Source organism: Ptychodera flava (genome assembly GCF_041260155.1).
Source record: "Ptychodera flava strain L36383 chromosome 23 unlocalized genomic scaffold, AS_Pfla_20210202 Scaffold_23__1_contigs__length_28996876_pilon, whole genome shotgun sequence".
Lineage (NCBI taxonomy): Eukaryota > Metazoa > Hemichordata > Enteropneusta > Ptychoderidae > Ptychodera > Ptychodera flava.
The window spans coordinates 16,926,972-16,954,352 of NW_027248277.1; the positions used below are offsets into that span (position 1 = coordinate 16,926,972).

The 27,381-nt window shown below is 34.7% G+C and overlaps 1 protein-coding gene across 7 annotated transcripts in view; it reads left to right on the forward strand.

Moving 5' to 3' along the window:
* The window catches only part of LOC139123508 (myosin-4-like), a 275,832-nt gene that overhangs the window by 194,041 nt on the left and 54,410 nt on the right, over positions 1-27,381 (forward strand). For all 7 annotated transcript variants that reach the window (XM_070689667.1, XM_070689669.1, XM_070689670.1 and 4 more), the window contains exons 5-9: positions 9,079-9,275; positions 11,711-11,796; positions 12,772-12,872; positions 14,423-14,590; positions 26,468-26,534. In XM_070689667.1, coding sequence (XP_070545768.1) covers positions 9,079-9,275; positions 11,711-11,796; positions 12,772-12,872; positions 14,423-14,590; positions 26,468-26,534 — 619 coding nt within the window. The remainder of the gene's footprint in view (positions 1-9,078; positions 9,276-11,710; positions 11,797-12,771; positions 12,873-14,422; positions 14,591-26,467; positions 26,535-27,381) is intronic.

Here is a 27,381-nt window from a genome sequence, read left to right on the forward strand (position 1 = left end):
TGGTAAATGACATATTTTAACACATTTTTAAAGTTTTGCTTTCACATGATATGAACTGCCTTGGCAAATTTGACAAAATTTACTCATGATATTGATCATAACAAGATATAGACATTATCAGAGAAACCAAAATATAACTCTATAGATAATTGTGCACGCTACAAATACAGGCACTGAAAGACAGGAACATTTCAATTCACATCAGGTTTTATGTCTTGAATACAGGTACAGGTACATGAAAAATTTCAAAAGGAACAATGAAAGCATTCTACAGACTACGATCACATCTCTCAACAATGTTGTCTTTGTCCCAACAAATAAATAAAGTACAAAGATTAAGAGAAAAATGTTTTTATCAAACAATTGATGATCTGAAATGATTGTTTTTATAAATGCAATAAATGCACAGCTTGCTGTCAAGGTTGATCATTGTTTTACTCATGATGCAATGGTAAACTAAGTTGAGAACAAGTTGAAACTAATATTCAAAATCTTTTGGAAAGGGGATTTCTTTGAAGTATGAAAAAAGCTTCAGTGTATTATGTTACATGTTCTGAAATTGTCTTAGGCAAAAAATGTCCATCCAATACTGATCTAAGGAAGTGCAATTATTTTTTCAAACTTGCTGCAATATCTACAGTGTATTTTGATCATGTTGTTTTGAAATTTTGATAAAATATTGAAATGAACTCATCCATTTATCACCTTCACTGACTTAATGTTCCACTTTTCCATCTCTGCTGTGACAAATATCAATCAACAAAACACAGTCTGGTACAATTTATTGTGATGTTATCACTGTACAAACACTTTAATGCAGTGGTTTGCAAATCAGCTACAATCACCCTGCAAGGTACATCATCTGTCAGTGCTATACCAGTGGGGCAGTTCAGACCATCCTTATCACTATCAATACGACAAATAAACTTACCACTACTCTCAAACTTCAGTACACTACTAGGGAACACAGTAGTAACATAGACATATTTATCATTTTCAATTGCTATTCCTCTTGGGTATCTCATCTGACCATCCCACTCTGACAATCAAAGGAATACAAATACTGGTCATGTACATTGAATACCTGGATACGGTGGTTCCTGTAGTCCGATGCAAATACCATTCCAGTACATGAAATAACTACACCAAAGGGTCCATTGAATTGCCCTTGACCGTTACCTTCTGACCCAAATGACTTGAGGTATTTGCCAAATTGTGTATAAACCCTAACACAATGCCCTTCCAGTCTGTCACATAGACATTGCCATCTACAGGACTAATCCCAATACCACATGGATCTTTCAACTCATTTTCTCCAAAGCATCTGATGACATGTCCATTGTCATCACTTACAACTACTCTCTTATTACTGTCATCTAAACTATAGTAGTGTATTGATATAGCTATATCATAGCTGTAGTTATAAAGCTATATCAAGTGGTCTAAAAGGCTGCTTAAACTGTTTGAATTCCAAAATTTTCTTCAACTTTCCCTCTCTGGTTGTTATCTGCAACCTGTTGTTGCCATAGTCTGCAGTGACAATGTCTCTGTCTTTGTTTATGGCCACACTCAAGGGATTGTTGAACTGTCCCTCAGCACTTCCTTCACTGCCAATGGTCTTCACCATCCTTTGATGACAGGTGTGATGACAGGAAACTTTGTATTGGTTGATCTCCTATTGTCATGGTAACTTGATATTTTCCTCCAATTGTCCAGCCACTGTAACCCTGTGTGTACCATCTCTGTTATCGGCTACATGATGTCTTCCATGATGCATCAGATTTTTTACCTTGGCTTTCATTTGTTGTTTTGGGATGACTTGTTTTCCTGTGGAATCTCTGGTTGTGATCAGTAGGTCTGCAGAGTCACCTTTCCAGAGTTGTTTTGGAATGTTTTCAACTGTACACTTTGACATACACACATCAGATTTCAGGATTCCCAGAATTCCATGTTCACTGAATTTATCATGTGGTGTGAAGATTACATCTTCCTGTTCAACCTTTGCTGTAGTTTCCATGGTAATGAGTTGCTTGATACGAGTACCAACATCACCCTTTGTTGAGAGAAGTTGAGCAGCATTCCCATGATGCATCAGTGTCTCTATGTAATTGCCTGCACTCTTAATGTTACCATGTTTTAATTCCATCTCATCAATATCAGCAGCTGCTCTTTTAATTTTCATTTTGTAATTGTTTTTCAGTTCATCTATCAGTCTCTGCTCTTCTCTCTTTATTTTCTTGATGATTCCTTCTGCTTTCATTCTCACCTTCCTTTCTTCTCTGCTGCACCGCTCTGTAAAATCAGTGTGTATCTGTTTGGCCAGGGTTTTGTTCTTTTCAGCTTCCTGTTCTTTCGCTTTGAGTTTGTCAACCATGGCTTTCAATTCTGTAAGATACTCATCTGCTGCATCTTTCAAGTCTCTGTGTACATGTTCTGGTATGCGGTGTTTGACTATGGTGCAGTTTGAACAGACTGGTACCTGACAGGTTTCACAGTAGAATTCAATTTCATTCCTAGGATGAACACTGCAATATTCCACCGCTTGTAGTGTAACAGGACTGGTTGACTTTGCTGTTTTATATTCTCCAATGGTCATCAGTCGATGTGTCTGTGTGACTGGTAATTTTTTATGTGCTCTTACACAGTTCTTACAAAGATAATGTTTACATTCCACACATTTGTGAGTTACTGTGTTTTCTTGACAAGCTTCACATTTGATCTCAGTTCCCTGCATAGACTCCAGTCGTTGCTTGAATATCTCAACCAGATTGCTCATAAAGAAGTTGCCTTTTATCGCTGGCACTCCTCCAACAGGAAGCTGATATTGCTGTCGACATTCTGGACAGTTTAGAGATCCAGTCTTCTCAACCAGTGTGACTAAACACTGCTCACAGAATGTATGCAGACATGGTAGAATTTTAGGAGACTTGAACTGCTCCAGACAGATGGTACAACACAGGAAATCTTCACCGATTTCTTCCAAAACTTTGCGTTCAGAAGCAGCAGCCATTGTGCATAGGTGTGTCAGTAAACCAACTTGAGAGTAGTGGAGCTGTTAAAAGACAGTGCCCCTTAACTTGATGTTGCAAATGCAGTTAATGGTGTCATGTGACCTGTGAATGGTTAAATTTGTGAACTAATGGAAACCCAATGTTAGCACTGTACACTAACATAGGGAGTTTTTACAACCCACTTCTTGATCAGGCAATCCATTGTAATATTGAATACCACTGTAAACTTCCCTGTGACAAAGGTCAGAGGTAATTTTCACAAGAATATATAGTGTTGAATATATGTTTTTATTGTACATGCCATGCCTGTATTGCCATTCTCCCATATCAGTTCAGAACCCTAGCTGACCTTTATACAGTATGCCCTATCAACCAAACTGACTGACCAGTGACCCAAAAAAGTGTCTTGACTCGATAAAATTGACTAGACTTTGAATGTTTTGACTTTGTATTTTTCACAGCTGTGATTAGTTGATCTTTTAAGATACAATACAGTCCCTCCTTGCATCTAAAATATTTCTGAACAAAATTATGTGCCTGCCAGTTTGAACCTTCATGATGCCTGGCAAAGTTTAGATGCCATTTGACCTGTTCATGATGTGCTGTAAAAATCTGCAAATGGAAAAAGATGCTCAGTGAATTCATAATCTACACTGATAACATGTTTTCAATAAGTTTCTGATAAAAATTATGAATATGGCACGTTCAATAAAATGTCAGAACCAACAGCCAGCTTATCTTGCTGTTTGATCGACAAGTCTAGTGTGGCCATTGTTGTTTTGTTTGTGTTCACAACAAGTTTGCACAAGAATATGTCAAGAAAGGCATGCAATGATAAATTGTGCCATATCTACAACAAGTATTATGGTCTATCAGGTGAATAATGAAGTCATTGTATAAAAATGTGGATTTATTATCGTTCTGAGCTGCCATTGTACACTGCATCAGATATTTGTGTGTACTATAGTCTTCTTGACCATGTGGTATGAATCACACTACACAGTTAAGGTAGAGGCTGGTCTATACATGGAGATGAGAATTCTTGAAGAGAACACTAAATTTACATCAAAAGGAGCTTTAAAAAAAAAAAAAACGTGTAAAATTTTACATCCAAAGGTCATCAAAATCAACTCCAGCTTTTTTAGAAAGGACAAAATTTTCAAGGGCTGCAACCCTCCTCACCAATTCATGTCGTGAAGCACCATGTTGTACCTTGTGCCACCAAAATCTATATCTGACTCCAACAAAATGTAGTTTTCTTCAATTTGTGTCATACAAATTGTTTTTCCTTCCCTTGGAGGGCACTATAACCCTGGTACCAACCATGTCTGAGTGGTAAATTTCCATACAGTCTATAGTACATTACTCAGGCCAATGAAAATTCTTCATTGATAATTCATTATGACAATGTTGATTTGCATATTAAAAGAATACACAATTTACCTATATGAATACAATGTATTTTAGAAATCCAGTGTCAGATGATTGGTTTCATTGTATTGCATAGCGCCCTCTGGTGACTGGTTATGGCAGGTAGAACATAGAGTCAGTCTTCAACAACTGTTTCAAGATCATTGTTGATTTAGAACTTCCATCAAGCCAGTTGAAGTAAAAGACTCAAGGGAGAACTGTTTGAATGTTTTCATAATGTCTTTTATTATTTTTGTTCCAAAAAACAGTGATTTTCTCATTCTTTGGCTGAAAGTTTGTTGAAATATCAAATACAAGCTTTCTCAACTCAACTCATCATGTACAATTGTAAGTTATTGTTGACAAATGAATTCTGGTCTGGACTCAATTAACATGTCAAAAATAAAATTGGAAATACATACAAAGCTGTGTCAGTAAGTTGAACTCAAGTCTTGGTGTTAAATTTCCATACAGAGTTCATCATAGATTTGGAACTTCTTACATATACGGTAGGTAGTTGAAGTTAAAAAGAACAGTTGGAATGTTTTCAAAATATTCTTCAGTTTTGTTAAAAAAGAAGAAATAGGTTTTCTTATTTTTGGCTGAAAGTTTGTTGAAATATCAAATGTAAATATTCTTAACTCAACCTATTGTGTACAATTGTAGTGTCATTGTTGACAAATGAATTCTAGTCTGGACTAAAATTAAGATGTTAAAAATAAGATTGGACATACATACATACAAAGGCTGTGTTGACAAGTTTAACACAAGGGTTTTTACCGAATTTTTGAAGAAGAAAAGAAACTTTCAAAAAGTAAACAAAATACTGGAAGATCAAATGTCCCAGTTAAATCAGCTTATAACCCATTCATCACAATGGTTTGGTCCAAACCCATTGTTATCAAGGTAATTGTGGACCTGTTTACAAGGAATTGGGGGTGAACAGGTTAAGTGTTTGGTCTATCACCAGATTCCAATCAAACTAAGTTAACATAATACCTGTTTGCTTTTTTTGCATTCTAGTGTTTCTGTGTCAAACTTATAACCAGTTATGTTGAGGATAAATTATCACCAAAATTTTTATTGAGAGTTGCATGATACAAAGAAAACATCAATTGTACCGAGATTTAAACCCAGTGTGTTCAATATTGAACTTTGACCTCAATGAATGATCTAAAAGATGTGTCAGAGTTTCACATGGAATTAATGGTAATTTACATATTTAATACATTTAAACCATTTTGCTGTTGTCTCATGAAGGGTGTCGGTAAATTTGACAAAAATTGACCAAAATATAGACATATTCTCATTATCAGAGAAACCAAAGTATAAATTTACAGACAACTGCACACTACAAATACAGGCACTGAAAGACCAGAACATTTATAATTCACATCAAGTGTTATGTCTTGAATACAGTCATTGACATGAAAAGAAACAGTGATTTTTCTTTCAAAATTCTCAAACTAAAGAAAGAAAATATTTAACAGACCATAATGACATCTCTTGAAATGTTGTACTCGTACTTGTATCAACAACTGAACAAAGTATAGAATGAAAAGTTTCTTGTCAAACAGAATTATCATGTTTTTGTAAAGGAAATAACAGCAAATATGTCTTTCAATGTGTTCATGTATTACCCATGATGCAATAGTAAACTAAATTCAGGAAAATTGAAATCGATTCTCAAAATCTTTTGTAAAGGAGTTTCATTGAACAATGAAAAGAGCCTAGTTTTATGCTCTTAACATTTTCTAAAATTGTCTATGATTAAAAACATCAATCCTATACTAAGGTAAGGGAGTTCAATTTTTTCAATTTCCTATAACATGTCTTAAGTGTATTTTCATTTTGTTGTTGACAAATAATGATGAAAGTTTAAAAGGCCTTATCCATTTATCACCTTCATTCAACTGATTTCAGTAATTTACTATTTGGTCACACTTACCTTACTAATAATATATATCAATCATCAAAACGCAGTCTGGTACAATTTATTGTGATGTTATCACTGTACAAACACTTTGACGCAGTCGTTGACCCAATCAGTTACAACAACCCTGCAAGGTACATCATCAGTCAGTGCTATACCAGAGCACTCCATCTCATCACCATCTTCCCTCTCACTATCAATACGACAAACAAACTTACCACTACTCTCAAACTTTAGTAGACTACTGTCATTAGGGTCTATAAACAGTAGACCGATAATAGGGTAGTCAGCAGTAACATAGACATATTTATCATTTTCAAGTGCTATTTTTGCAGGACATTTCATCTTGCCATCCCCTCTCTGACAATCAAAGGAATACAAATACTGGTCATCTGCATTGAATACCTGGATACGCTTGTTATTGTAGTCTGCTACAAATACCATTCCAGTACTTGAAATGACTATGCCCCTGGGCAAATTAAATTGCCCTTGACCTTTACCTTCTGACCCAAATGACCTAAGGTATTTGCCATGTTGTGTATAAACTCTAACACAATATCCACCTTCACCATCTGTCACATAGACATTGCCATCTACAGGACTAATCCCAATATTCCTTGGATTTTTCAACTCATTTTGTCCAAAGTATCTGATGACATGTCCATTCTCATCACTGACAACTACTTGCTTATTGTTGTCATCTAAACTATAGTATGTATTATCACTTGATATAGCTATATCACATGGTGAGAAAGGGTATTTAAACTGTTTGAATTCCAAAATTTTCTTAAATATTCCCTCCCTACTGGTTATCTGCAACCTATTATTGCTTTTGTCAGCAGTAACAATGTCTCTGTCTTTGTTTATGGCTACACCACAGGGCCACCTGTACTGTCCCTCAGCACTTCCTTCACTGCCAATGGTCTTCACCAATCCTTTGATGACAGGTATGATGACAGGACAGCCTGGTATTGGTTGATCTTCTATTGTCATGGTTACTTGATATCTTCCATCCAATTGTCCAGCCACTGTAACTCTGTGTGTACCATCTCTGTTATCAGCTACATGGATGTCTTCCCATGATGCATCAGGTTTTCTTACCTTGGCTTTCACTTGTTGTTTTGGATGACTTGTTTTCCTGTGGAATCTCTGGTTGTGATCAGTAGGTCTGCAGAGTCACCTTTCCAGAGATGTTTTGGAATGTTTTCAACTGTACACTTGGAGATTTCAATGTCATGTTCAGAGTCGAGAATTCCCAGAGTTCCATGAAGTTCAGATGCAGCAGCCATTGTACATAGGTGTGAAGTGAAGTAAAGTTAAGCCGTTAATGAAATTGTATCCCAATTTGGATATTGTAGGTGTTGTCTTAGTAAACCAGCTGTGGACAGGTACAGAGCTGATAGCAGATAAGGCCCCTTAACATGGTGTTTCAGATACAGTTCATGGTGTCATGTGACGCATGAATGGTTAGAGTTGTGAAGTGAAGAAAACCCTACATGAACACTATATACACTGACATAAGGAGTGTTGGATGTCCTACCTCTTGATAGCACAGTTCGTTACACTGAACACATGTACTTTACTACATGAGCCTAAGGTCGGAGGAGATAATCCTACAAGAACAATATGCACATATTGCCAATGGCGATTACAAGACAACCCTTGAACTTTTGTACAGAACCCTTGCGCTGAACTTTACACCAAAGTCCCTATCTAGACAGACTCATTGGTCACTCAATAAAGTGCCTTGACCCAGCAATGTCTCACACATTCAATAATTTGACTGGTACGGAGCTGATACAAAGAAATTCTCGCATTTATTTTTGCAGCAGTGATTAGCAAACTTTTTTCTACAATATTACAACATCTTCTATCCCACCAAATTGCAAATTTTCGTCAGACACGTGAGCATCTCAGATTATTGCTTGGTACACTGAACAGCTTCCAGCTTGTCTGAATACACTCTGTCAATGCTGTTTCAAACAACTGGGGAATATTCAAGTTGACTTCTCACAAAAGTTTTGTGAACCATGAGCAGAGCACCCACTGACAACCCCTCCCAAATCTTTTCAAAATACCAAGTTGTCTTCAAGCATTGATAATAATGGCAAAACCATCCGTTGTAAAAGGTAACTTGGTGTGTATAGCATCACACCGAAATTACTGTGACTGTAAACTGTCTCCAAATTGTGTACATCTATATTATAAGCCATGTCAATTGGCAATCTTTTTAAAGAAAGACAAAGTACAACACACTTTAAAAGGGAGGGGGTCGTCGAACTCTGCTCAAAGCTTGCCAAAGACTGCTATGACCAATATTAACACTGCATATTGGGTACTTTGGCAATTGATGAAAGTTAAAACATGTTTTTGAACAATATTGTAAAATTTAAATGTTGCAGCTATATTGACTTGATGCATCTAGATATCATGCATTAAATACATTGTTTGTAAACAAGAAAGTCACACACACATAATTGTGACGACAGCCTCCCTTTATGATTAATTTTCCATTTCACAGACCATTTGAATAAGTAATTGATATCATCTTCTAAAAATTGTCTGAAATTTTGGCAAACAATGCCAATGCCAATGTCAACATGCGTGTGGATGTTCTGTTGCCTCAGTATAATTGCTGAAATCTGACATCACACTTATGATTACAAAAAACAGAGACAATAAAAATAACATGATTGAACCGTTACTGCTTTTTTTTTCTTGTAGTTTTTCGTGAGTACAATCAATACGTACGATGAGGATGAGTTGATGCCAAAGAGAAAAGAAGTCGACCTCGATGAAATTTCCTCTAGCATCCAGACAGCTCTTGACACGGCTGAAAACGCCACGCAGAAACTCTCGGAAATCAATCACGAAATGGTGACATATGTGCAGACGCTTACTGGCGGTAAAGGAGCAACGAAGTAAGTGTAAACCTGCCACCCCTACTGGCGAGTGTAACATTCCAATAACATGTTGAAAACAATAGGTAATACCAAAACGATGATCACAAAGGGGTTTAGATTTATATGGATGAAATGAATACCATAGTTTTCTTTGGTTTATTGAGATGGATATGTAGAGTATTAAGGGCATTCACTTTGACATTTTACAATGTTTTGGTATATTTTTCCATGTATCATGAACTCATAGTCAATTCTTAAAGTCATGTTGAAATACTTATTGTTTATTGGCGTTCCAACATGGCATGTATATAAATTGCCAACAATGTTACTGTTGACATGCTGACAATGTTGTTTTCCTATAGACAGCAGCTGTATGGTAATCATACACCTTAAAGACATACAGTGCAACGCCAAGTACTTGGTATTTCAGTGCACTTTGAGTAGTAATTGGTTTCTATATACCGGTAGAACAAAAACACTGAAAAATTTCAAATATTAGAACTGTGTCCTATTCTTTGTAAAATGGGCAAAATGTTAGTCACCAAATCTTTATTATGTAAAAAGTAACCCTTTGAGTGCTGTAATTTTTCCCTCCAAAATTTTACTGCCACATTTTACCAATCTTATATGAATTTTTCTGAAATTGTTTGATAATTTTAGACCGAACGGAAATCATATTTTATTTGGTACAGTTTTTCATCAAAATTTTGGCAAAAATCTGAGAAAAATTGACTGTGATATATTTTATAAAGGTGTGAAAATTGATATTGGCACTCAAAGGATAATTTTGCATTTGGTAAATGTGACCTGGATTTTCACTTCTAAAAGTTCCTCAATAGTTTAAACATTTTACATCATGACATTTCTGTTGATATTTTGTTTTTTGCTCACGTGTTTACACACGTGGGCATATGTCGCAGCGATGTCTGTCTGTCTGTCCGTCTGTTTGTCTGTCTGTCTGTCTGTCTGTCTGTTGGTCCATTATCTCAAAAACGGCTATCAGATCAGAATCAAATCTGGTACATATATCAGTTAGCAAATGGCAAGAACTGATTAGTTTTTGGTGGGTGTGGCTTGCATTGTTTTGCATAATGCTCATTTGCATAATTAATGATTTTAGAAAAAATGGATGTACCGGTATATTAAAAACAAACTACACACAATTTGATGAGATTTGCTACAAATGTTGATCACACCAAGATATATCAGCAGTGGGAACCATTAAGGGTGACATGAAAGATAAATGCTAATTTGCATATTTAATGAACTTTCCTAACTAGGGATATATGTCTGATTTGACTCGATCAAAATTAACCAAACTTGGTATGTATATTAAATATACTATTATCTAACATTATTGAAAGTCATTAAGCGTTTTAATTTCAGCCAATTCCTAATTTGAATATTTCATGAACTTTGTTAATTAGGAATATATATTTGAAATGACTGGACCAAAGTTGATGAAACTTGCTACATGTATTGAAGCCACTATGATACAACAATTTTTAAAGTCATTAAACATTTTTACTTCAGCCAATTCTGAATTTGCATATTTAATGAACTTTCCCAATTAGGGATATATATCTGAATTAACTTGATTGTAGTTATTGAAACTTACTATATACATCAAAGATACTGTGATATAACATTATTGAAAGTCAAAAGACATTTTTACTTCAGCCAAAACCTAATTTTAATATTATTCATGAATTTTCATAATTAGGGATATTTATCTGAATGGACTTGATCAAAATTGATGAAACTTGCTATGTACATTAAAGACACTATAATACAATATTATTGAAAGTCATCAAGCATTTTCTCTTCAGCCAATTCCTCATTTGCATATTTAATGAACTTTCCTAATTAGAGATATATGTCTGAATTGACTTGACCAATGTTGACAAAATTTGCTACACATATTGCAGATACCATGATACAACATTACTGAATCACTAAGCATTTTTACCAAAGCCACTTCCTAATTTACATATTTAATTAACTTTGCTTATTAGGTATATTACCGGGATTTGCTTGATCAAAGTTGGCAAAACATGCTATGTACATTGATGATTATACCAGTTACTAGGTCAAAACAATATCGAAAGTCATTTCACATTTTCATGTCAGCTAATTTATAATTTGCATATCTAATGAGCTTTCACAGCTCGGCGTATATGGCTTGAAGGACTTGGCCAACGGTAATTACACTTTCTAGATAAAGTAGTGATACAATAAGAGCAGTCAAATAACTTTAATATTTTTATTTCAGCTAATTACATATTTGTATACTTCATGACCTTTTAGAATTAATCGGCGGTGATTATTGTTCATTATGTTGATCATAATAATTTCAATGAAGTTGCAAACATGTGGCAAAGGTTCAAATTTACACATAACTTCAATATATACTGAAACACGTGAGCATTTACAGTTCATATCTGGTTTTTCAGGAGCAAAAAGAAATTAGAGAAAGCTTTACAACAAGCCAAAGATGATATTCAAAGTCTGACAGACAAATTGCTTGGAGCTCAAACAGGTGGGTTTTCTGCCGTATTTGTTCTTTAACCTGCTCCCCTAAATAATCCCAGTAGATAGGTCCACAATTATCATACTAAAGAAAAGAATGGATTGGGGCCAAACCATGCTGTTGAAAGGGATAAGTATTTTTTCTTTATGTTCACTTTTTTTAACCCTTTGAGAGCTGTAATTTTTCCCACCTAAATTTTAGTGCAACATTTTACAAAATTTCATGAATTTTTCTGTAATTTTTTTTGTAATTTTGGAGCAAAAGGACATAACTGTTCATTGACTACAATTTTTTATCAAAATTTTGGGAAAAATCTGAAAAGAAATTGTCTTGATCTGAAAAAATTTGTCTGCACTATATTTTATAAAGGCAACAAAAGTTGACTTTGGCACTCAAAGGGTTAACATCACGTTGTGCCTCAAGGCAGAGGTTTATGCCACAAACTGTTCATTTTAAATGAGGGAAATTGAAATCAATATTTGTGAAGTAGTGGTTAGGGTACTGGACTCACTATTGGATGATTGTGAGTTGGAAAGAATGTTGCGGCACTTGACTCCTCATTGCTTCATTAGGTAATGGTTAGTTGGTACATCATCCGGGGTTTGCCAATTCTGAAAATAATTTTTACAAAATAATCCGAATGTCACAATAACTGCTTCTGTATTGCAAGTTTTCTGAGAGTTTATGAGTGAATCTTTTTTTATTGTTACTGACATAATGAATAATGAATACACATGTTTGAAATGATATGTTTGTTGGTTGCCATCCTGTGCAGTGACGAGTCACTCACTATCACAAAATTATTGCAGAGATGCACTACTTTATGGTGAAAAAATGTGATGATATTGTCTTCTTGATCATTGGTTAAATTTTCAAGGAAATTATGATTTTAAAATTTTTTGTCACAAAAAATGTTTTGTTCGTGTGCATTTACATTGTATTGGGAGCTGTGTTTCATTTCTGATCGTTTTCTGTTTTTGTCAGAAATTGAGGATAAAGAAGACAAGATGACAATGCTTTACAAACAGATTGATGTCAAGAACATGGAAATACAGAAACAAAAAGCACAGACAGAAGTTGCCAGGGTAAGAATGCCTACATTGAAAGATTAACAGTGATTGGTCGATTCAAAATTCAACTAAATTTGATTGGCAGAGCCGGTCACTCAGAGCATCTCACAACTCATGTTACATTAGATACTGAATGGTTGCACTTTATTCCTTTTGAAAGGTTGACAGTGATTGGTCAAATCAAAATTCTAACTAATTTGATTGGCTGAGTCAGTCATTTAGACCTTCTTACAAGTAATGTTACATTAAATAGGACTCAGACTAAAACATTTGATGATATCATGCTGATAATATATCAAGCTGTGACTGACACTGAGGTATCTACTATCTAGTGTCGGTCTTTGTGATTCCTGAACCGTACTGTCCTAGTTCACTTGCTCTCCAGTACATGAAAATTTGACACAATACATGTACTGGTAATGAGCTGGTTCAAAGAAATTCCAGAAATTCCTAAACGGATTGAAAGATCGTGTTCCTTTAGATTGAATGCACAATGAGTTCAAAGTTCAGATCTAATTTCAGTTGTCAATATTATCAACGGACATTGTAACACCATAAAGGCTGTGTTGTTAAGATGAACACTAGCAAAGGCATTTCAACATGGCTAGCAGAGTAGCCAGGTGTATTTAACACTTTGAGTGCCAAAGTCACTTTTTGTCACCTTTATAAAATGTAACCCAGACAATTTTTTTCAGGTGCAAACATTTTTTTAAGATTTTTCCCAAAATTTGATCCAAAACTGGGATCTATGGAAAGTGCTGTCCATTTGGTCCAAAATTTTCAAAAGAATTTACAGAAAAATTCATAAAAATTGGGAAAATGTTGCACTAAAATTTTGATGGGAAAAATTTCAGCATTCAAAGGGTGAACACACAGAAGGATAAATAAATACTTGAAAATGCTTCAAAAGTTACAGCTAACAGAGCTTTTATAATGAAAATAGAATATGAGGTTTCCCCTTTGAAGTGACATTTGCCCGTGTTATTTCCCCCCCCCCACCCTACCCCCACCCCCACCCCAATGCTAATTTGAAGTGTGAGGTATGGTGCTCCTGGGCTACATTTTTTCAGGCGCTGAAATTCTCTCAGTACTTTGCTGTCCGCTGCATTTGTGGACTCATTATCTGAGGTTTAGGAATACATGCAGTTTCCACACCTCAATTCATTACAATTAAAAATTAATTTTTTCACCCAAAGATTAAGACCAGAGTACGGCCATCATTTCAAATTTCAAATATTAGCAAATCTTTGGTAATTTTTTCTCAAATGAAAAAATTTTGCATAGTTAGCTCAAATACTATTGTTAACCTTGAGTGCCAAAGTCAATTTTTGTCACCTACATAAAATGTAACCCAGACAATCTTTCATATCCAAACAATTTTTCTTCAGGTTTTTTCCTCAAAATTTTGATCAGAAAGTGAAACCGATGGAAAGTCATGTTCATTTGGTCCAAAATTGTCCAAAAATTGCAAAAAAATTCATAAAGATTAGTAAAGTGTTGACCTAAAATTTTGATGGGAAAATTACAGCACTCAAAATAACATTTGTTACATTTTTATCTCACAGGAAAAATTGAAACAAATTGATGAACTGAAACTGGTGATAAGCGCCAAAGAGGACGAAATCGATGGATGGCGTAAGAAAGTTGCAGACGTACAGCTGCACATGCAACAAGTTGAACAGAGTCGGGAAGCAAGTCAGGCGAAATTACGGGCTTCAAATGAAGACAATCAGGTCAGTGCATCTTCTGCTTGAATTTGATTGGCTTGCAAGATCACATGATATAGTCACATGACATACAGTAACCAATGAGCAATCAGTTTAGATCCTGGTCCCATTCTCGTTGAAAAGCTATAACAGGGGGTTTTTTTTAAGGGATATGAAGTTAGCCTACAGCTTTATTATTGTGCACTATGGTTATAACTTACAAATATTGGTGATCTTCAAAACTGTAGGATATTCAGATCACATACTTTGAGATGCTAATTAGCTAAAAGGTTGAAAACTCCCCTAGCTAATACCATGTAACTCGATAATATATGTGAGATTGTGTATATGTGTTTGTAACTGAATCATATCACCAAGTCTGGTAAGATTTCAAGACCATCACATATATTTTGCCAAAAATACTCATCATTCTTAGATTCCGAATACATTGTTAGTATTAAACCATGAATGTGAACCCCTCAACGCAATGATTTGGCCCAAACTTATTGTTTTCAATGGTGAGTTGGGACCTGTTCACTAGGAATTGGGGTTACGTGATCATGCCCTGTAGGACTTGTTTGTTGTGACTTGTAAATCAGAGCCAATTTGCTGGCCTTGTGAAGAGCTCCACCACAGCCATGTGTGCCAGTAAATGACTATAGAGGGCGTCCTTCAAAATCAGTGCAATCGCAGTTCTGCCTCCACTTGAAGATTGATAACTGGCAGTATATGGAACTGAGTAAACACATAGTTACAGGTTAACCGTAATCCAGTCAGATTGCATACATCAACCTAGCAACAACACTCCGAGAGAAACCGGAACTTCTGTGCCTACCAAGGTAACCATTCATTCTTAATTAACAATTGCCGTTTACTTGATTATAATTAATGAATCAACAGATTATTGATACGTTGTGCAGGTGTCCTCGATGAGACAGGTGCAATGATTTTGGTGAGGCTGAATTGCCATTTTGATGTCAGAGGGTTTTGCAGCCAGTAGTGGTTGCTGACCATTTGTGGAGATCTTTCTAGTTCAAATATTTTATAACAAATATTGCGAACCACTTCACATAATATTTCTCAATTTATGTGTTAATATGCATTTATCAGTCTGTGCTACCGCTGTCAGCCTGCTGAGCTATGAACCAAGCATGATTTGTTTATTAAGTCTGTCAGTTTGTTTCTCAGTTAACCCTTTCACTCCCGTGTCTGCGTACATAGGTCCACCTGTAGCACTGAAAACAATTGGTTGAAACCAAAATTTAGTATAAATAGGGTGAGAATCCTGTGAAACAGCACTAATGGAATGTAAATTTACTTTCCTGTGGTCAGGAACACCAGATAAATTTGTTTGAAGCACAATCACGGGGAGACGAAAAGTTAAACAGAAAAAACACGGTCAGATGAACCGACAGCAACTAACTGACCACAAAACTGGCTTGACCTCCATATAAACTGATTAAAAAGGATATTTTTTGGTTTTAACCTTGTGAATGCTGCAATTTTTCCCATCAAAATTTTAAATTTTAGAGCAACATTTTACAAATATCTATGAATTTTTTTTTAATCGTTTGATAATTTTGGATCACATTGACATCACTTTGCATGGGCAACAGTTGTTGATCAAAATTTTAGTAAAAATCTGGGGAAAAAAATCGTCCAAATCTGAAAAAATAATCTGAGTTATTTTACGTAGGAGACAGAAATTTACTTTGGCATTCAAAAGGGTTAAAAATTCAGAAAACAAGAAATTAATTAAGATTTTCCTTTAGTTAGAAAATGTTTAAGATGTAAATAACGGTTTGTGAAAAGGGGACAATATTTTAGTCGTCAATAGTACTTCTTCCGTTGTGAAACTCAAATTGCAAAATGTAAGATTCTGGCCAACTATTTCTGAACTAAATGTTTCTCAAACTACATGAAAATTTTAGTGTTTAAACGTTACTTACCAGCTTATGGGATTTCCAGTTTTTAAAATGAATAATAGAATATTGGATTTAATATAAGCTCAAAGGTCGCCCAAGACTGATCCAAATTCCCAAGTAGTTCAACAAATGTGAATCTTTAAATCCTGACACCCCTGATTGACTGTGTATAGGTCCGCCAATTCTATAGAACACAATATTTCTAAGTTTTGGTGTTTAAAAGGTTTAACCTGCACACCCCCGATTCACCATAAACAGGTCAACAGTCACCATTGATAACAACAAGTTTGGGCTGAACCATTGTAATGAAAGAGATGAAAAGCTCTTCATTTTAATCAGAGATTCTCGCTTTCAAATTTTGCTTATAATTGTTTTGTTTTTTCAATGTCTAAAATAAATCCGTGATTTGGGAAATATTTTTAAAACAAAGAATTTACGTTAAGTTGAATTGAAAATAAATGAGTGCAGTGGATAAAAAGTTACGCAAGGCTAACAATTTTTTTGAGCCAACATTCACCGTTTATATGTTGTATTTGCATAAACCTTTGTCCATTTGTGTAAAGTGACCAGGTTTTAGTTAAGTCATCTTACCCTTCCCATTTTGCACCTCAAGTTTTGCATTTTGCATTCTTGAATTGTACGGCCATATTAAATTTGGTCTTCTGGGTGATTTGCCATCTTCACACCAAAGTGACAGTACAGCTGTAGGTAGCTTTGTATGTATCCGACTTCCATGCTCATCATTTTCACATTGCTGAAAAATTTATTTTGATTTTAATAACAAAATATTAAATTGTCAAAATTTTGACAGTCAAACTGTGCAAATGCAGAATGATTTAACATTTTCTGGTCTAGATCAGACTACATGCAGTATTATTTACAAAATACACAGCGTGCACATACGGTCTTGCACTACACTTCAACAAAATAACATACACATGCACAGAACAGTGTGCACCTGATTATTTCAAAATTACGTTTTAAGCACTAATTTTTCATTTATCACATGTATGAATGACGCTTTAAATACAGTCATCTATGTCGGAACTCCTGTCAGTTTAGGTTAATTTGGCCTATTTACAGTTTAGTGGCACAGTCGGCCGTTTCCCGCCATTGAATATGCGTTCGATGTCTGAAACCAAATTGGAAAGAAAAAAATTATTGTAATTTTTCATGAAAATTTTTATTTCTTCCTTTAGTGGGGTGTCAATCACAGACATCTAGTCTAAAATTAACTTTAAATTTCTCTAAAATTGCTGGTGTTGTGAAAATTTTTGATGACAAAAAAATTAAGGTCGCTTCATTTGCATGGAGTCAAGTGAAAGCATGATAAATTGAGTGCAGTTGAATGAAAACCGTTTTATCAAGAACCCTTGCTGTGACTGGAAAATACAGACCTTACTTATTTGATTAAGTTGAGAAATTCTCCGTTATTGAGGGAAACAAAGAAGTGAAATGCTTGCGTCAAAATCAGAATGAATCGCTGGTCAAGTGATGCTAATGGTATCAAGTTGTGATTTGATTTTATGACTAGTGTTGCTGACCATACAAAAGGCTGCTCTATTGTACTTTAATTTGAGTTGACTTTAATCGAATACACGGCACGATTTTATCGTGTTTGGCCCGGAGGATGACGGTATGTGGAAGTGACTTTTTTAACCCTTTGAGCACCGTAATTTTCTCCCCCGAAATTTTAGTTAAAAATTTTACCAATTTTTATGAATTTTTCTGGATTTTTTTCATAATTTTGGACCAAATGGACATCACATTTCATTGGCTACACTTTTTTCTCAAATTTTTTGCAAAAATCTGAGAAAAATTACAGGGGTTCATTTTATAAAGGGGACAAAAACAGACTTTGGCGCTCAATAGGTAAAAAAATGTTGCAAGTTTGTTGTGGGTTATTGTACCTTTAACTTTGAAGTTAAGCTGAATTTGAACACAATTCCCTACAAATAGGTCCATCCAATTTTTTAAACCTGTTCACCCCAATTTCCTAGTTAACAGAGCCACACTCAACATTGATAATAATGTGTTTGGGCCAAACCATAGTGGTGTAAGGATGAAAAAATTTGGGGATGTAGCAATGTCTAGCACATTCCTCACAAGTGGGCTAGTAAGCTAATCTATGTGTTGTTGTGAAATTTATTGAGTATTGGGGTGAAGTGGGTTAACTAGGACAGCCTAGGAATGGGGAATAGATTTATTGTACAAGTAATTCAAGCTGTAATCATTTTATATTAACACATACACCATACAGCCCAGTATAGAAGCCCACCAAGGGTAATTTCTAAACTGATATTATAAATAATTGGTATGTTTTTGTTCAATATGTCCATTTGAAAGAACTTTAAGCTTTGAGGAGGATCAGAATTTCTTGACAAACCTGAAAAAAAAACGGGGCTACACCCTCCTTATGGTAGAAATCAGAGCTCGCCTAAGGGTGCCTTTAAGGTTGAATAAATGTACAATACCCCCTAGGATAATGTTAAATTATATACCAGCTTTACATGGGCCCAGATTTATTCAGTCTTGCCAAAGGTTTGACTTTGTTGTAAGCTTTATGAAACTTTGTTTTTCTTTTTAATGTTGGGAAACAGTTCTTTAAGGTAGTATGAGCCGCAGAAGTGGAAAACCTAAATTTTTGGTCAAACTTTTCCTCAATGAAACTTTTAACCCTTCCCTTACCTTACCAAATCAAGAATAAAAACAAGGGGTCACCATGCAAACTTTGGAACTAGAGAAACAAATTACCTGACATTTACTAATGTTTGATATTCAAAATGGCCGCCATACCTAAGTTAGCTCTATGGGAAAATAATATTTTTGATTTTCAAAAAATTAAGATGGTATAAGTCCCCACAAGTGGTAGACCACAAAAATATTGTAAAAGTTTCAATGTCCAAATGTATGTCTGTGAGGCGCATACTACCTTAATATGAAATTACTATATTGGGCCTAGTTAATGTAAAGTTATGAAACTATTTTGTTAATCATGGTGTTGCTAGGAAATGATTATGTAAGTGGTGCTTTTCTCTGAAAATGGAATTGCATTGTCAGAATAGAGAATTACATCACATCAAATATTGTGTCGGTTGTCGGTAGGCGTACCAAACTGTGGCATAACTGCTAATCTTAATGTTTGTTCAAAGTTTATTTGTTCTACTTAGTATGAGATTTCAACATGTCTTGCAAGACCTTGGATCAGAAACAAACCATTTAAAATACTTGTTATTCACCAAATTATTTCTTCATATGATTGTTTCAGTTTTAAATACTGATTATGAATGTCATGTAATATTAAAAATATTAATTTTGCATTATTATTACTGAAAATATGTTCCGTTTTTGAATATCATGTGATACTCAAAATATTTACAATTTTTAAAATTTAAAAAATTTTCATCGTATAAGTTCTTAAAGCAAAATGGATTTGTTGATGAAGGAAACTGTTGTTTTCCTTCCTCAAAATATGCCCTCTATTTAGTCAAACAATCATACAAATACAATTTTCAAGTTGATGTGATTCGATAAAATTTCTAGATACAAAGCAGCTGTAATTTGATCATAGATTTTTCTTTGCATTCAAACAAAAAATCAGTGTAAGCAGCATAGATTTTTGTAGTCCTTTATAGTAATATGAAATTGTATCCTAGAAGAAAAAGAAATTCGTAACACCTCTGAAAAAAATTACGGTTTACACTGGAAAAATATATCATTAATTTGTTGCAGACGATATGTCTTCTTGCAGAGAGCAAAATCAACAGTTGTCAGGAAAACGCAAAGTGCATGTACTTGTTATAGTAACCTGACCTACACACTATGTTTCCCTGTAAATTAGATTCAACTTTAACATTTGACAGCAGAGATTGCCATGAGCCAACAACACCTCCTGGTAAATTTTTCACACAACTTTAACCCCTTTCACCACCATGGTTTGGCCCAAACCCATTGTCATAAATGGTCGTTGTGGACCTGTTCACAAGGAACTGGGGTGAACAGAATTAAAAACGATGAGCTATTTAAGATCAGATCATAACCTTTTCCAAATGTCTTCAACACTAAGTAAAAATTTATTTTAGTGTTTAAATGTTAAACCATTGAATATCAATCTCTGTGACAACAAGAGAGTGCCATTTGGGTTGTTTTGTGGAAATATTTGATTTTAACAGATTGCTTCACCACAACATATAATGCCATATAGTTGTGATATCAATACTAGTATGTCAGACAAAATACACAATATCAGTGATACACTTCGACAGTATAACAGTTTATCTTAACAATTTTAGCTAAATGTGATAATGTTGTCAAGGTGATCAAGTGGACAACTTTATTTAGGAACCTGTCTTCATAAAATTTACAAGTTTCCGCATAATTTGCTCATGTCTGTAGTTTCACAGCTGTGTTCAAATAGAAACTAAAGTATGTGACGTTAGGAGTTTAAATATGTTACTTTCTGTCTTTTGAATTATTGTCAAATGTTAAGAAAAATTAATGCTAGAAATGCAGACATTTTGATTAAGGTTTTAAGATATTGCTAACAGTGGTGATAATTATGTTTTGTAAACAGTGGATATAGCTGGCAGCTTGCTGGCTGTGTAAACAGTTTTCAAGGGGAATGTTCAACAAAGTTTAGGCTGTCAAAGTATTGTTCCATTCCTTTGTTTAATATTGAAATCAAATTTTGAACAAAAGTTAATGCTATTTCCTTTTCAAAACCAACACAAAATATTTTAAACAGTTACAAAGTATCGATCTTTTAGCCAATTGAGTCGTAAATCTTCAACCAATAGTCCTGCCTGTAGTCAGCGTTTGTCTTGCAGTCCATTGTCAATCTACAATCAGTGGACTGTTTGTTTAACCAAAGCTTTAAGTGGCTGGTGGTTTAATACACCCACCTCCACTCAATCAGACTTTGGTATCACCACAGGTCAAAGGTCAAGGTTCTTCCAAAACTAGGATGCACAATCCTACTGTGGTCAGATACAGAAAGTTGTAAAAAGTACTTTTGAGTCTTTTCAGTCCAAAATGGAATGAAATTTCAGAGAAAATTTCAAAAACTCAACATTTTTTATTGTTGTGTACAGTATTGAGAAGGCAGTTTGCTTGACCAATCAGAACAAACCATTTGTTTTCAGTTTGTGAAATGCAAATGTCCAATTCCAAAAATCACATCCGACTTATCACTCAGCCTTTATGTGTGAAATGTTCAATGTAATTGTTGATGTCTGAATTTAAGGTAAAATGCGCCTCAGGGACAGATATTTTGACCCTCAAACTTTTGCAAAATTCTTTAGGCCTTCCTTTGTTAGGGCTCATTTTGAAGTTTATTGGGTAAATGAAGTTTTCACAGGCATAGTTTTGTGAAAATCTGGAATTTCATTTTTCCCCAATAGAGACAACACAGGGATGGCGGTCATTAGTAATTTTTAATATTGGTGAATATTGGCTAATTTGTTTCTCTAGTCTCAAAATTCACACGATGACCCTGATTAATATTCTTGATTTTGAAAAAGAATGGTTTAAAGCTTCCTTGAGAAAATTTTGAGCAAAAGTTAAAGTCTTTCATTTTCAAGGTACAAACTACCTTAAGGAAGTATGCCCCTTTGAATGAAAGACTTAAACTTTGGCTGCCATCCCTGTGTTCATTCTATGGAGAAAAATAAAATTTTTGAATTTAAAAAATAACTGAGATGGTGAAAATCTTTCTTATTCAGTCCAAGACCTTGAAAATGAGCCCAACAAGTGGTAGAGCAGAGAAGTATCGTATAAATTTGAGTCTGAATATCCCGAGGCACATTCAACATTTAGCCCTGACTAGAATTGCAAACTGTTTACGGTGTGTTGTGTTCACACATCAAATACTTGATATTTCAACATACTCTAGGGAGAGAATGAGAAAGTTTACTTGGTTTTCGGTGTAAATATAATGGAAATATTATCAATATTTACGTCATTTGTCCCTACAAGTGAAAAGCTTGAAACTCGATCTTAACATGCTTTTCCTGATTGCAAAAATTAACCCTGAAATTTTTTTCATCTTTTTTTGAATTTCTTTGCAAACCAACGGAAATAGCGAAGAGAAGTATGCAAATATCTGCTTTTCAATGTTCAATATTTTTCACTAATATTCAAATACACATATTCAATATTCAATATTTTCCTCCAATGTTCAATTATTGGCTGCAAAAATCTGTAACTTTATCTTCCCCTCATGCACTCACCCCTATACTTCTCAATCTTAGAACAGTCCATTGTTTTATTGTTTACTTTTTTTGGACTCATCCACTTTGCACAAGGTTTGGGTGTTTGATAATCGCACATTTTATATTCACATGCACTGTTGTGTGTTTCCTACCGACTCAGACACTGCTTGCATGTATTCCACCGAAATTTCAATTAATTTCCGTTTTGGAAATGTTTCAACATTATCGAAATATTACTTTATAATTTTACACTATTTTATATCATATTCAAAATCACTTTTCCTTAAAAAATACTGCTCAGTGTTCAAACTAGTGTAGTGTTTCTGCAGTGTTTTACAATTTACATCAGCAGCCATATTTTTGGCACCCCCTCTAATATGGCTGCTTCCGTGTGATATTGTTAATAGTCGCGCCAGCGGCTTACTGACTACGCATGCGCTTATTCATAATATACTATGCGAGTAACCGGAAGTGTACCCTTCTTTCATGGGCGCCGCCATGTTTTTTTTTTGAATACTCGTAAATAAACAAATACGAAACAAATTACCATTATATAACATGCCTTTTATAAAATATACCTCTTTTATTAGCCAGTAAATGTTATTATGCACCTTGTCGCTGATACAAAATATCGTTAATATAGATAAGGGGAGAAAACTGTCGTGCATATGAACGGGGGCATACGCAAAGAATGCTGGGATTGAATTATAGAAGAGCGCCCCCTGTGTCAATAATTAGCCAGTTTTTAGACGGAACGCTATATAAAGTTTCCGTGTAGTTTTCAGCTTGCAAGTGGAAGTTGGGCAGTGCGGTTACCATTCAATTGCAATGATAATGATTGCATAATACGTCCCTTGTTTAACGCAATAGGCTGTTATCATTGTAAAAATTGCCAATTTTTTTCCAAAATTTTTACACGCTTCAGAAAATCTATACCTGCCCTGCTGCAGGGTTTGACGTCGTGTACGTACGTGAACTGCTTTCATCAGAGGGAAACTGGGCAAAGTTGTCATATATATTAGTAAAAGTTTATGAAGTAACAATTACAGTTTATCATGAATCAATACAAATAACATTGCCAATCTTAACCCCTGGCGCGACACCAAGGGCTGAGCTCTATATAATATTACATATATGCAGTATTTTTGAGGTCAATGACACAATAATAGCAACCCATGGACCACTTTGAACAAAACTGATTATTTGGAAAAGACTGACAAAAACAAAAAAAATGAGCTATTTGTCGTTTGGTACATTTATTGATTGGTAATTTTGTATTCAAACATTTTAAATTAAGTTACTGATTGTTGGTCTGAACCATTATGATTATCGCCAATATCTTGTCTTCTTCTCTGCGCAGATTCATTAATGACCATTTGTAATTTTATTTTGACTTTTTTTTATTGTATTATTTTATTTCTGTTCATCAAATCAAGGATGACGACATGTCTGAGGATAGCCAGTCTGGCAATCCAAATGTAGGACTTTTATTCCCGCCATTTTTATTTGTCGTTTGCTTGAACTAAAACCAGTTTGTTTTCATTTTACTCTTTGATTGAGTTGGTTGATTCCTTTTCTGTTTGAAAAAAACTAAAATTTCTTCCACTCTGTACTCAAAGTGTGCGTCTTTCTTGACACAAATGTTTTCTTCCTGTCTAAGTCTGATTGTACTATTCACCCAAAGAGATCCGAATTCCAATTATAAAATTACAAAATTTTATAAAAGTTAGTGCTAAAATGCAAGTTTCAGTACATTGCAGCTGTCCATGTTTAAGTTGTTTTATGTGTTAGTTGCTCAGTCCCTGAGACACAATGGTTATGAATACTGATACCACTGAAACTACATTTTCAATGTGCAGACTTGGTCTATTATCCCAATAAGTATATAACTGATTTTTCCAAACACTGACGTTGTTTTTCTTGGCAGTAAGAACACTGTTAATCAGCCACTGTAAAAACAGAAAGATTTGACAAAAAGATGAAACAGTTTCCCTTCTGGTTGTTTTTACAAATGTCTCATTTTCTGCATTGCTGTTTGTCTGCCTTTCCATCTAATTGAACACTTTGCTGTGTTACTTTTCACCGACATTCCTTTCATTTGTTACTCAATGTTGTAAAGAAAACATCTTTCAAATTCAATCATGGGTGATTCGAGCGCTGTCATTTTTCTTCAGGCCTTGTAGATTTTATACTGTCAGAGTAGATAGCATTTTGATGCAAAGTTCTACTTTCCAAGGCCAACTTCAACCCTGGACACAGTGACATACAAAATATGGCATTTTGACAAAAATCTAATGAAAAATTCTAGCATTGTTAGGCAAATTTCGACAAAGGAACAGTTCTTTGAGTGAATACCAAGATTTTGTTCCAGGATCCAATGTCAAATTCTTAATAGGGAGGCAAACTTTAATGTTGGCAGTATTCCACACCTTGGTATTGGAATAGTTTACAGCCAACAGCAGAAAAAAGGTGGATTGAAAAGTTGGTAGCTGGTGGATAAAATATGCCAGCAGCAAAGCTGAAAAGTCAGTCGCTGTAATCTTGAATAAAAGTCATGGGGATTGTATAGGTTTAACAGTGACAATATTCATTGATAGCTGTATACCAAGACAGAAATAACGGATAAAATTTTTGTAGTAATCATATGGAATCAATGAAAAGTACCCAAAGTTGTAGGTCGCAGTTTTGGCAGGAAAATAAGAGAGTGAAAAATGACAAATATTTTATTAGACAAAATTAATCACTTGGGATAAAAGTCTGAAGGTACCCCACATGTAAATCGTGCAAGAATGAAGTATCACCCTTCCACCCCTGTGTCACTGTGTGGAGGTCCACTTTTGCCATAGAAAACGCCAGGGCCATTGCAAAATTTGATGACAGAAAGGTAATAGTGGTAGAACTAAGCTTGTCGTGTGTAAGTCACACACACACACGACACAAAAACTTTAATTGTTACAAAAGCGCTGATCACAATTGTAATTTTGTTTCTTAGTATAGTATCTTATTTAGGACATCAGCTGCAGCTTGCAGAAATTCAGACAAATTTTGTGTTTATGCATCTGTGTTTAATACCCAGCAGCTTGTGATCAGATCCCCTAATACATGGTTTTATAGTTTCATCATGACACCAGTGGTAATACAGCCACAATTTTGGCATTTCTGTACCAGTAATTTCAAATAGGCTCAATAAAAATTTACCGGTAGGACAGATTTACATGTACTTTTGCATAGCAAACTATGACATCAATGCTGTATGTCACAGCTTAGTCGAGAGAAAGCCTGTTGGATCATTACGATTTAAACAAAACACCTCTCAATGGTCTGCCTATGTACACAGTTACTCATTTAAAAGGTGTCCAGACTACATTTATTTTGTTGTGTCAATAACATACACTGGTATCTAGGATCGCCTCTCCTCATGAAATGCCACCAGAGAATCACACATTTTCAAAAAAATACCCAAAATTCTTCTGTATCTTTGACCAAATTTAAACCAGTTTTAGTCAGAAATGAAAAATAGAAAATTCTTGTCCAAAATGATCATTCTTTTGGCACAAAATTTGTGGAAATGGTAATTTTTACATTCTGACCATACGACACAGGTGTTCGTAACTGTAAGTCATATATCAAACTTTCTGTTGATGCCGACTTTGTCCTCTTTGTGTGGAGATTTTGGTCCGAAAGTATGATGTACCAAATGCTGTCGAACAGAGGAATTTCTGTTATTGGGCTCATATGAGTTACGATGGGTTTTATGTTTTTGTTTACAGAATTTGATCGACAAGTTACAGTCCAAGCTGACACAGGCCTTAGTGGCACTGGAGGACACCAAAACAGGTAGGATAAACAATCATGGTCTGTCACAGAAAGCTGGGATTTCCTTACCAAAATTAGTTTGTTTCACATAAATTTGATAAGTTTTTTGAGTTATTTTGCAAAAGTGTTCACCAAAACTGTTTCAAGATGATGTAAGACAGTTTCAGAGGGCAGTTTTCCTACATTTAAGAAATTGTAATCATAAAAATTTCATTATTCTCAGAAAGTGCTTAACTAATGTGTGGTTCTTTAACAATTTATAATCATGACATTTCTCCATGATTGTGTGAAAATAACATATTTCTAGAAATCTGTTGTCTTTGGAAAGGAAGCTGGCTCTAAGGACGTTTCTCAATAATTTTGTTTCCATGGACTACATAACAATTTATGAGCCTGTACATGTGGTTAACTTCATTGTTTACAAGATTTTTAGGTCTCCATTCTAAAAAAAGGGTACAGGTTAATTCGTTTCATCAACAAACAGACACTCTACATTCCCTGGAGTACTGTTTACAGACATCCTTATATCTGCTCCTGAAAAAATTCATCAAAACTTCATCAAAAATTCATCAAAATTACAGCAAAGAAAACAGAAAGATTGAGACATAAGGAAATACATGATATGATTATTTGTGTACAAACATTGATGTTGAAGAGAGAGATAAAGAGACGTGACAGACACACAGACACAGTGACTGACATAATGGACAGAAAATGGAAAAAAAAACAAGATCTCAATAAATGCTTGGTGAACAATAACTAACATACATATTGCTTGTTCATTTGTTCTGTTTCAGCTTGTTTTTAATGTTTTTTATTTCTATTTTATTAACCAGTCAGCTGATCTGCAGTTTTATCAGTAAATTTG